This window comes from Pangasianodon hypophthalmus, chromosome 27 (genome assembly GCF_027358585.1).
Source record: "Pangasianodon hypophthalmus isolate fPanHyp1 chromosome 27, fPanHyp1.pri, whole genome shotgun sequence".
Taxonomy (NCBI): domain Eukaryota; kingdom Metazoa; phylum Chordata; class Actinopteri; order Siluriformes; family Pangasiidae; genus Pangasianodon; species Pangasianodon hypophthalmus.
In genome coordinates this window covers 16,257,266-16,269,970 of record NC_069736.1, presented here as the reverse complement: position 1 = coordinate 16,269,970, position 12,705 = coordinate 16,257,266, and the positions used below count along the sequence as shown (strand labels likewise).

Here is a 12,705-nt window from a genome sequence, read left to right as displayed (position 1 = left end):
TAGAACATTCAACGTATGTGCAACAGCATGCATCTTACATGAGTGAGCTTCATCTTACATGAGTGAGCTTCATGATTGTAAATATGCAGATAATAGTAATATTGGCATGATTACACTTTGTTCACAGTCCTACCATCTTTGTGACATAGTAATGGAAAGGAGGGCCTTGTGGGGACCAGCCACATGTCCCCCAAGATCAAGACTGTCAGATATTCCTATTTAATTAGTGCATAATTATACTGTCCAAATAATAATAATTGAACTTATTTAGACCTTTCTAACTCTACTGAACTCTAGTATCACTTTTGTAAATTCAGGATTCATGTTCTGCATTCATGTTACAAAAACTGGGTATAAATTAAGAAGCAAAGTCAGGTACACTCCAGGCACCAAAGTAAAGAGTAAAAGTGACATGGTAACTTTGTAGAAAACATGAACAGTATGTCATTAATGATGTTTATAATGTTTAATAGAAGATGTCAATTCCTGTATTGATACCTGTAAGCTTTCAGTTCCTGTAACTTGATCAGTCATAACCAGCATCTTTCTCTCATTAACATGATGGAGATGGGTGGATTGGTGTGTGAAATCTACTGTGTGTCCTTGAACAACAAACGAGGTTCAAGCCACAATTGGTAAAATTTACATCTATTTCATTAGACTACATCATTTTTTATTGCAAATATTTTAACACACTATGTAGAATATTAAGTATTTACTGTAGCCAATCACTGATCATGGTCTCCATTCATGACAGTTATCTCAAACAACTTAATCAGGATATACTAATTAAGATTTCTGGCATGATTAAAAAAAAACCTTAGGTTCTGTTGTGAAAGTGGAAAACCTGAGAATGGTGGTACAAACACTATGTTCAGTTCATTTCATTATTTAACTGTAGAGAAAGTGTGGCTCATCAGTGTGTCTGTTTAAAAACCTGTTACAGTGATGAACATCCACTGACATATCTTGAATGAATGTTTAGTTTCATCTTAGTGAATTGTAGACAGCCTCTAGATGGTGCCATTTAGAAAGTATATGAACACAGCTCATTTGCTAAGAGCAATTTTAGTTTTTTTGTGAATAACTACAATAGCAATGACACAGTAGCAGTAATGTTTCATATTTGTGTATTAGACATTTGGAGACAGCATTCTTTCATTTATTTTTTATGCTTTATTGATAATCCACCTTAAAGTTACATTGGAATTGCCTTTATTTCTAGTATATGATTAATTTATTATAATAATTAGTAAAGTAATATTTAGAATACACAACTTCTCACACATCAAGTAAATAAAGTAATAAGGGCCATATTAAGAGTTAAGCGAAAGGTAAATATTAAGGAATTAATGCTGAAATTGTGATCTTTAGTATTTAGATCTTATGGCTGTTTAGATAGTTGGGGTTCAGTTGTCTGCTATTAATACGTTAAACTTATTTTGTTCCTACTGTGGTGGGGAACTGGTCATCATCACAACACAGATATTACTGTAAGATTCTGGGCAAAGAAAAGTAAATGCATACTGGAACCTATAGACTGTCGTTTGTCACATCCATAAGCTTAACACTTTCTGACAGTCTCAAACAGTCCTGTATGCTCCTTTCTTCCTTCTTATCAGGATGTGCTGTACACTACTGTGGTATCAAGTGCAATTTAGCGAACTAACTGTCTGACAGAAAGTTATACCAGTTTCAACTACTTTTTTTCTTACCCATTCTACAAACAAGTAAACTGCAAGGAGAGCTAACTGGCTAAAAGTTAGCTAATAGTTATGTCACAAAGTTTCAAGCCACCAAATACAAAATGTATCTGCCTTTTATGTTTTTTATACTTTTACCTTAGCTCAAGTCTGGATGTATACTGCATTTCTTATATTTGTTGAAGTATTTTAAAAGCAGCTTATTTAATTGGCTAACTCTAAACATGGCCCTAAGAATCAGAAGAAAAGAAAAATCAATAAAATCAAGTTAGTCTCTTAAAAAGTCTACATTGCAATGAGTTTTGTCTTTTTGATAGGATTTGAATTTTAAATCTCCAAAAAGTTGACAGAGTTTGGAAGAGTCTCATTGTATTCAGGATGATAGTTCTATATCATCATCTCCTGTATTTGCCTGTTTTTTTCCTGCATCTCCTTTCCCAGCGAATCCAGTGTAATTTTACTCTTTTCAACCATATCTATCCCTTCACTCAGCAGTTTGCTCACAATGGCCAGTTGTTTTTTTTTCTCTTGTAAATTCTTTACTGTATTTTCCAACTCAACTTTGACCTCCCTCAGCTTTGTTTCTTTCTGAGTTATTTTTCTCAGAACTCTGTCTTCCTCTTCAACCTGCATGTGCCTTTCCATTTCCGGTCTCTCTCCCTCACTAGGAAGAATCTCTTTCTTTTCTAGCTGTTTGTTTTTTTCTGCCAACTCAGCTTTTAGTTTCTCCAACTCAGTCCTCATCATCTCAAGTTGTTGGTCCTTGTTCTGCAGTTCAATTTCCATGGTCTTCGGTTGGTTTTTGCTGGGTTCTGTCTCCTTTAGCATGAAGGTGCACTGTGATGGACCCTCTGGGAGAGACAAAGAGCACTTCATTCAGAACACTAAAATCCATGCAGAGAAATGATGCCTCTGTAAATGTTGGCAGGTGAAATGATATGGATGGACAGACAGATAGAACGACAGGCAGACATGGAGAGACAGGCATGCAGCCCGACAGACAGACATTTACATTTATAGCATTTAGCAGACACTCTTATCCAGAACCACTTACAGAAGTGTTTTGTAGTGTCTAGCAAAAACATACACACAGAGAGACAGACAGACAGACAGACACAGATAATCTGAGACACAGACCTGTACCACCTATACAGACAGTCAGACACACAGATAGACAGAGAGACAGGCAAACAGACAGATAATCAAAAACACAGACAGACACACAGATAGACATACAAATAGACAGAAAGGCACAGACAGACAGACAGACACAATCACACACACACACAAAATCAGAGAGAGTTTCTTATACTCACCTGCTGCTTGTTCCTCCATATTTTCACACTGTTCTCTGTCACACTGAAAGAGTGGAAAACTTGTTTTATGTAGGATATAGAGGTGATCTGTGTAATGTACAAATCGCTAGCTAGCAGATCCCACATGCTCTTTTTGGCCATGTGCAATATATACTTGTAATTTCTGTAAAATGTTGGGTCATGCTTATTAATCAACTGAGACCATTTTTAGAACTTAGCTTTACAATGACTAGTAGAATCAATTTTCACCTTTAGGGCTTTTCAATGTGTGAGAGAAAGGTGTAGGTTTCAGCCTATAAAGTGATGTGATTATGGTTCTGGTGTAACCTGAAAATGGTATCTCGCTCTCGTTTTCTCTTAGCTCACCCATTTAGGGTTTGCAAACACACAGGGTTAAATGTCACGTGCTTTATTGTGCCAGTGGTCAAAAATGGAAAATTTGCTTAAACAAGCAAACAGGCAAACAAAGAAGTACCTGAGATTGTATATGCTTTGTACCCCTGGCCAATATGTCACTGCTCTGAGCATCGAAGAGTGTATTCTCTCTGTTTACAGATCTGGTGCTGTCTGGTACAACACACTCTGGAACAAAATTGCCATGGTTCTTCACTAGAACAACAGGTTTGGTATCTGTAGAATAAAAATAAGATCTTGAATCATTACAGATAATTCATTACTCAGGATATGCAAGAAATGATATGATATGCAAAAAAAGATTGTTGGATACCTGAAATACTTTCAAGCTTTTTCAGTGCTTTTTTAATGTCAGTTCCATCTCGGTACACAACAGGGTAGAAAGTCAGAATGAAATCACACTCATTCTCTGTTTCCACCTTCTGCAGATCTGACATTTGTTCAAGACTATCCATGAAAGCTTTGTGAGAATTTGGTGTATTTCCCATCTGATAAATGAAATACTTGTGTGTTTTCCTTGCTGTAAGTGAAATAAAAATATAGTCACCATATCATTGCTAATACTGGATATGAAGGATTTTGAGTCAATTAAAAAATCTTACACTTGAAATCACATTTACAGTTTTTGGCACATGAAGACTTGATATTTTTTTAAAGATTCATTTGACTGTAGCTTTATAGCTTTATTAGGAATAGTGTGCTTATTTTCAGAAGTAATTATGTGGAGAAATATTAATACTCACTAGACAGCATACAAGTTTGCTCAGTTTCCATTCTGTCCTCAATGGACAATACTGGCTGAATCTATAGAATAAAAAAGACAGAGTTTTCCTCATTTTAGTTCATTGTAGATATGTAAGTGTAAATCAGTCTAAAACTGTAAAATCAAGCTCCTCAATTGTATAATCTTGAGATATTAAAATGTAACTATCAATCTCTGTCCAATCAACAATTCTGTTGGGGAAAATGACATTTTTGATAAACTACAGTACTTGCTTTGTCTAATAGACAGGCAGAGTCATTATATTCTCTATGAATATAAATATGCATATTATTCATACATTTACATCTCAATCAAAACAGATGTCCAAATTCATAAATAAAAGCTTGAAGCTTTTTGCTGACTTTTAAAACTCTTAAAATAGTAAAACAATCAAACAAGTACCTGGGGTTTTATGTAGTTTATAATTCTGGTAAATGACTCATGATTTTTTTGACACTGCAGTAATCCCAGATTTTCATGGAACAGATGGTCAACTGTGATCGTATTCCCTCTGTTTACAGCTCTGCTGCTGTCTGGTACAACACACTCTGGATCAAATGTGCGATGAAGCACCACCAGAACAGCAGGTTTGACAGCTTTGGAAAACAAATGAGACATTTACTCAGAACAATTCTCATGACATTATTCAGTATATACAATCAATTATTTTGAAAAGATTTTTTTTGAATACCTGAAACATGATTAAGCTTCTTCAGTGCTGTTTCAATGTCAGTTCCAGCTCGTGACACAACAGGGCAGAAAGCCAGAATGAAATCACACCTGTCTACTGTACACACCTCCTGCAGTTGTGGGATTTCATATTTAAGCTGGGCTATGAAGAACTCATGAATATTTAGTGTGTGTCCAGTTAGTAAAATGAAATACTTCAGTGTTGCCTTTTCTGTGAATACAAAATATTAGATAGTGGAAAACTTTGATTAGTTATTTCTCATTAAACACTTCATGTTAAATTATGTCAAGTAAATTTCTAGCTAGACCAAAACCCTGTTTAACATTCCCTGCTGAAATTATATATGTTGTCTAAGAAGAAAATGCCAATGTTACTAGAGTACACTATATAGCCAAAAGTATGTGGACACCTGACCATCACACCCATATTTGCCCATCCCAAAACCATGGGAATTAGGACAGAGTTGGGCACCCTTTGCTTTTATAAGAGCTTCCACTCTTCTGGGAAGGCTTTCCACTAGATTTTGTAACTTTGCTGTGGCAAACAATGTCTTAATGGAGCTTGCTTAGTGCACAGGAACACTGTATTGATGAAACAGGTTTGGGCCCTTTAGTTCCAGTGAAGGGAACTCTTAATGCTACAACATAAAAAGACATTCTAGACAATGATGTGCTTTCAACAGTTTATGCAAGCCCCATATTTAGGTCAGGTGTCCACGAACTTTTGGACACACATATTTCCTACCTAATGGAATACTTTATTTAGCATTTGCTAATGCCCTGTGATGCAGCATGAGTAGCAGCATGAAAAGATGCAGATGGCTGGCTTCACGAGTTTTGGAAGAAGGATGTGTTAGCCTTCCCCCTTCACCAGTTGGTAGCTGGCATAGGGGAGAACGAGGTAGTGGGTGGGAATTGGCAGGTGATCAAATTGGGGGTAAAAACAAAACAAATCATTTAGCGGTATTTTTTCCAAAACACTGTCCAAAACTGTTCAGCATAAGGCAGTCAAATGTATTTAGATGCAGTGGTGTAGTGTAAGGACATGCAAGGCGTGCATTGTGGAGGCACCAATAAGAAGAAAAAGACACTTTGATAACAGTTAAAAGTAAGAGTCATGTACCATTCACTATACCATGACCATACATGTCTGGTACACTGCCTTAAAATCAGAGAAATGTAAAAAATTTATCTTCCATAAGCTTTTTGCTGGAACATGCATGTTAATGAGCGCTGTCCTATAGGTCCTGGGATTTTGCATTACGCCAATGTTTTAAGATGTACCTGACCTAACACTCATGCAACTGACAACTGACGTCTCATGTGTTTCCAAGTACGGATTATTGTGCTATTGTCACTGGTAATCAAATCAGATAAAGCAATATAATAAAGATAATAATAATATATTATAATATAAGATATAAGATATTGTAAGGTAATGTAATAAATCAAATTATTGGTATGTATGTTACACTAAGAATTAATTATTACTCACTAGCCGGCACTGCGTGTTTCCTTTTCATTTGCTCCATGTTTGTCTTTTCCTTCTTACTCTGTAAAATTGAGTAAAATGGAATGAAATTTCATGCTTGATGATACTGTATTTTAAATGAACAATTACTAATTTGTCAGTGTGAATGAAGGAGAGTTGATATTGATTATAGAGCTTATATAAACTCATACTGTGTTTGGTAACACATTGGATCACAAAGCAGCTACCTGTAGAACATGTGTATTTAGAGACCTTTGATCAATATTTCAAGAGCAACAGCATTTTTTAAAGGAGAACGTTCTGAACATGTCATCCATGGAGGAACATTAGACATTTTAATCCACCTGACAAAACAACTAAAGATGAATCAGTTGGTAATTACGTAAATTTGAACTGAACATTACTAAAGCTTCCCATTATAAAATCAATGTTATGAATGTGTTTTTCTCTTTAAATTACTGTTGACATTTAGTTTAAATCAATGTGGATAAGTTTAGTTCATTTTGTGAAAAAATGAATTAGATATACAGTATATTAAAACATCTTCATAAATGTAATTAATTACCAGCTGCAGCTGGTATAAATCTAAAATAAATAATTGTTAAACTGTTTCTCAGTTCAGTTCACTGTGGATATGGCAGTGTAAAATTGTGTCCCTTCAGGCTCATCTACTGTATAATCTTGAGATATTAAAATTACACTATCAATTTCTGTAAAATCAACAATGAACCTACAATCACACCATATAAATTTGTACATTAAAGTAAATTTGGGACCATTCTGTTTTGTAAAATGAAATAATACTTTTTTGATAAATTAAACTTTCTTATTCTAGTAGGCAGGAAGTATTTTTTTATATTTTCTGTCTATATAAATGTATTATTCATACATTTAAAACAGGCATCTCAATCAAAACAGATAAATACATGTCCAAATCTCTAATTAAAAGAATACAGTTTTTTTGATGACAACTCTTAAAAAAAGCAAAACAACCAAACACGTACCTGAGGTTTTACGTAGTTTATAATTCTGGCTAATGAGTCCTCATTTTTTTGACATGGCAGTAATCCCTGATCTTCATGGAACAGACAGTCGACTGTGATCATATTCTCTCTGTTTACAGCTCTGCTGCTGTCTGGTACAACACACTCTGGATTAAATGTGTGATGGAGCACCACTAGAACAGCAGGTCTGGTGTCTGTAGAAACCATATCAGGCATTTACTCACCAAATACTTTACTCAATATATACACTACCTTATTTTTTATTTTTTAAATACCTGAAATATGATTAAGTTTCTCCAGCGCTGCTTTAATATCAGGTGCAGGTCCTCTAATGACAGGGCAGAACACCAGAATGATATCGCACTCCCCCACTGTATGCACCACTTGCAGATTTGGTATTCGTTTTTGAAGACGATCCATCAAGCCATTGTGAGAATTCAGTGTTTTTCCAGTTAGTAGAATAAAACACCTAAATGTTTTATTTCCTGTTAAAAAAAAAAAAAAGAAAGAAAAAGGAAAAATACTATAGATTTTTGGTCATTACCAATAAAAAAAGAACCTCTCATGATAATTGGGTCATTGGGATGGGTTTTGAGACACAATCATGATGTTTGCAGAGATATAGTGTGCAGAAAATGTTTTGTTAAAGATTAAAAAACCTGGTTATTGAGTCTGTATTGTGTATTATACTGTATGATATTCCTAATTGGTGGGAAATTTGTACACATATTGTAGGTCATGTGACAGCTCACAAAAAGATATCGTCATTCCCCGACTTTAAGCACAAAAGAAGTCCAACTACACAGTGACAGGCAGGAGCCACAACCAACCAGGATAAAGAGAGAGGGAGTGAGAGTGTAAACAAACAGGACTAAAGGGGGGGGGTTTCTTCCTGAACAGGTAAGACATTGATTTGCTCTCTAATTTGGTTGAAAGTTAGTGAATGATAGATGATAATCAGCTGATTTTTCCTTATGGTGGAGTTTGTACAGTTACTGGGAAGTTGTTGAGTAACAGAACTCATGATAACCAGCCAGTGATTAATGAGAGATATTAGTGAGACTGCCTGTATTTCCAACTTGGTTATATCAGGCAAGTGTGATCTTATTGATGTTATTCTATTTAAGTATATTACTTACTGAGCATTTTGCCATTTGGGAAAAGTGCGGCACAACTCACATGCACAACACAAAATGTTCTTCAGCAAGTAGCTTTCAACATTTTTTTTTTAAAAGAGGTGGCGAATTTCAAAAGTATTACTTTCTGTGGTTTTAACCTCTCTTGATGAACTTGAAAAGCCTTCTCACTCATTGCTGTGTCACACTCCTTACAAAGCTTAATTGTTCTTTGCCTATTATAGCTATTACTATTACTATTATTACTACTAATACTAAAAATAATATGTTTAACATATATACTAGTATATACTACAGTATATACTTTAGCACTGTTCACAAATTTGGTAAAGGTAAGCTTTGCCAAAGGGTGCCATAAGGAAGCCCAGGAAGAAATCTCTTTAATAATGAGACAAAATTCTCTGGCCAGACCAAAATGAAAGGGGTGAGCTTCCACAGTTTGTGCATCATACTCAGTTCTTGATTTGATTGATCTATTGTATTATACTCATCTGATTTAACACACCTGGCTCTTCTTTCTTTGATGAACCCTGTAGAAGTGAATAAAACAGTGTAAAGGTTTTATGCATAGGGTGAAATAATAATCATTACACCTGAAACATTTGAAGCTGTTGATGTCCCAGTACATAAAAATATTCAAGCTAGGGAATGCACAGCAAATCTACAAAATGCACTGTACTTTTAATAACTATCTAGATATATCTCGGTATCTAGGTATGATATTTGAGACCCTTCAAAACATGTTACCAGTCCCTGTGTAAGTTGTTACTATAGAAACAATAACCTATTATACAGGAATACAGCGCTATGCTATAATATCCTGTACCCTGAAGTCTTTAATGCAGCATATCATTCTTGAGCAAAACAGCAGTAAGTCTTTGACTAACATTGACTATGAGCTGGGTTTTTTTCCCCTATTCACATTGGACATAAAGACATTATTCGAGGCCATACAAGCTAGTTCAGCTAGTATTATTCAACTTGTTAAATAGTTCTTATAGCTGATATTTTAGCAGCCAGCAGGATATAGGAATGAGTTGTGTGCATTAGTACTGTGTTGCACCACATGACATTTAAACGAACATATCAAGTGAAATTGTTTTGTGAAAATCAATTGAGCATTTTTTTTCTGGTTGATAAATGAAAGTAAAAAAAATCTGCTGACTGACATAAACAGCCTTCAACTTAAACAATTTCACACTTTTGTAGTGACACAGAGTGTTACATTTCTCATTGATATATGTAATAATAGTTAAATAAAAATCAGCCAGTACCATCAATGGAATGCAAAGCATATTTACTGACTTACCACTGAGTGAGGACCTGTATAAAACAACCGAAAGAAGCAAAATGTTGGATATAATTTTATTAGGATATTTTATACTTTATACCTACTGCTAAAACTCAAGCTGTAACTATTATTATATTATGGTTGTGATTTTCTATTTATACTAACTGCATCAGGAATGTACAAACATCTAAAATCAAGCTTAATCAAGTAGGAAATTAGTTGTAACATCATGTTCAATCCCATCAGGAATTTGTAAATAAACCTGAGCTTTTTAGCTCTCAATTTCAATCTATAGGTCACTAGTCTACAGCCAAATATTAATCTAAAGAATCAAATATTTATTCATGCAGCATCAGTACAGTTAGTCAGCATCTCAATTCCAGTCTGTTCATACTCACTTGGCCTTTCTTTATTCAATGAGAATAACTGGGGAAGGGAATTACAGAATGTGAACAATTCATGCATGGTGTCAAATGTAAACTGAAAAATGCAAATTTGAAAGTGAGGAAAGTACCTATTTATTCTTTTTAAAAACAGATAATTTCTTTCTTCATGAAAAAAGAAAATCTATACAACATTGTACATGTTGGACAATGTTGTAGGCATTTTCTTTAGTTTATCAATATCTGACAGAGCTGTTAGTGTTTCAGGATTTAATATTTCTGTTGTTTTTAGTGAAGCTGGTCTTTATTCTCTCTCCTTATTTATTTACTTCATGCTCTGCCATGCCATTAAGCAACTAGTTAGATAACACTGGTATTTGTTGACAGTGTTTATGTGTTAGCTGTTCTGTCAATCAGTCAATTTATAGATTAAATCAACAACAAAAAATTGGCTTTTTTCCTTTTTTTTTTTTTTTTTAAAAATCACACAACCGTAAATATATTCTAATGTTAGAATTTAAAAGTACAGCACTTCTGTGAAGAAGGTTAAGGCTACTACTTGCCCTACTGTTGAGAACATCTCATACCAGATTGAAAACAATCAAACCAGTTAAAAAATGTGAACTAGAATACATAAACAGTACTGTTTTTCACATGTGACATGCACGCAACGTGCCACACTGAAAAGCAAAACCTTCACTGCATTGCTCTTATGTTGCTTTATCTCTTTAATGAAAAACAATCAGCAGGTGATTCCTTTTGAAATAATTAAATGTTCATTTGCCAGGAGGCATTACTGTCCATATTTTGATGTTGTGTTAAACAGGTATGTATTACATTTGCCACATTTATTTACATTCTGGCATTTTAGTTGAACTACTGTATGCGATGACTTTGTGTTCACTTGTAGCTCTGTTCTCTTGACAACATCACAGCATAACATTGTGATTTGAGGAAGTGCTAATCTATAAGGTTGAAGACTGTGTTGTTTTGTTCTCAAATTACTGATACTGAAGCCTAATGTATAAGTAAATAAAATCAGGCGTTTACCATCAGAAGGAGAACAAAGTAGAGCCATTTACCTACCCGTGAAAAACCTGTGCAAAAACAAAGACAGTACTTGTAAAATGTATGTTTATGGCATGTTGGTTCATGTTGATGGACATAGCTAAAAACATATAGCTCTTTCATTCTACACACAAGCTTGCACTCATTTACTGGCAAAATAACTAAATCAGTGCTGATGCAGAGGTGAACTAAACTAGCTAAACCAGTCAGGGTACTGCCTGTGTAACCATTACTCCCAAACGATCCTGAGATCATTATGCACTGCTTCAGTTAAAACGACATAGGTCGGTAGTGGTTATATCATATTTAACTTAGCTTTCTACTATGGAGTAGATATGCAACATTAAATATGCTAGACTAAATCTAAAATGCTGTTTTGTACTACGGTAATCCAGTTCCTTTATCATACATACTGTACACATGTTTTCCTAGATGATTGACTCGCTGACTGGTAAAAGCTGATGTTTCAAATAATGCCCCCCCCCCCTTCCCTTCATATATAAAGGTATTAAATGGCAATAAACTGATAGCTGTCCAATAATGGTGTTCACATGCTGAACATGCTTAACCAAAATCCCACAGAGAAGCTTTATAATACCATCTTCTGTTCGGGAACAATGGTCTTTAAACCTCTGTATATTTGACTTACTGATGCTGCTTGAAGATGCCATTTTTATATCTTCCTGTAGAGAGAGAGAGAGAGAGAGAGAGAGAGAGAGAGAGAGCTCAATGTCATCTTATGTAACTACACAGCTCTAATAAAACGCATTTTTATGTCATGTATTTAATAAAACATGACGTCATAGTATATTCAGGTGTATTATTTAACAGCACTTTGCCTTGCTTCTTCCTACCTTTGCTGCTTTTCATAAAAGTTGTTTCTCATCTGCTGCTTTAAAGAAGGCGGGACTTCTCAACCTAAGCTGCCTTCACTTTCACTTTCCCTGCAGTCTGGCTGAGGGAGGGCTCTGCCCCTCCCCCTCTCAGAAAAAAATTACAAATATGTTTTTATGTCACAAACACAATTCATTTCAATTCAATTTTATTTGTATAGTGCTTTTAACAGTGGAAATTGTCACAACTCTGCCTGGCATTCATTTGTGGATCTCTTCCTGTGCATTTGTGTTTTTTGAAACATTTCTAGCATCAAGATGTGCACACAAATCCACAAATAGGTGGACTCCACCCACCGTCTACTCAAGCCAATCGGATAACGGCCACATTGCGCTGACCAATCGTAGCACGTTCTCGCTCCAACCAATCACGTTTTGTTTTACAATCAGGGCAGGAACAGAGTCATATTGCACCGACTTGAAGCTGTTCTAGCTGTTGTTACAATGAGCGACTCACCATCTAACAGCATCATTGTAACAACGGCTAGAAGAATACAAGCAACGTTATGGGTTATAAATTCTTTATTTTAAGAGAATACATGTGTTTTCCCC

General features: G+C 35.0%; 1 protein-coding gene across 1 annotated transcript; it reads right to left on the bottom strand.

Moving 5' to 3' along the window:
- Positions 1 to 1,176: 1,176 nt before the first annotated feature.
- On the bottom strand, positions 1,177 to 11,688 carry LOC113531200 (uncharacterized). The gene is made up of 11 exons (XM_053230527.1): positions 9,024 to 11,688; positions 7,658 to 7,867; positions 7,383 to 7,576; positions 6,382 to 6,439; positions 4,888 to 5,097; positions 4,599 to 4,792; positions 4,177 to 4,237; positions 3,747 to 3,953; positions 3,495 to 3,649; positions 3,020 to 3,062; positions 1,177 to 2,554 (listed from the first exon to the last, which is right to left on the bottom strand). Exons 1-11 carry the CDS (start codon positions 9,085 to 9,087, stop codon positions 2,091 to 2,093), a joined length of 1,860 nt encoding a protein of 619 aa, XP_053086502.1. The 5' UTR covers positions 9,088 to 11,688; the 3' UTR covers positions 1,177 to 2,090.
- Between the last annotated feature and the right edge of the window lie 1,017 nt (positions 11,689 to 12,705).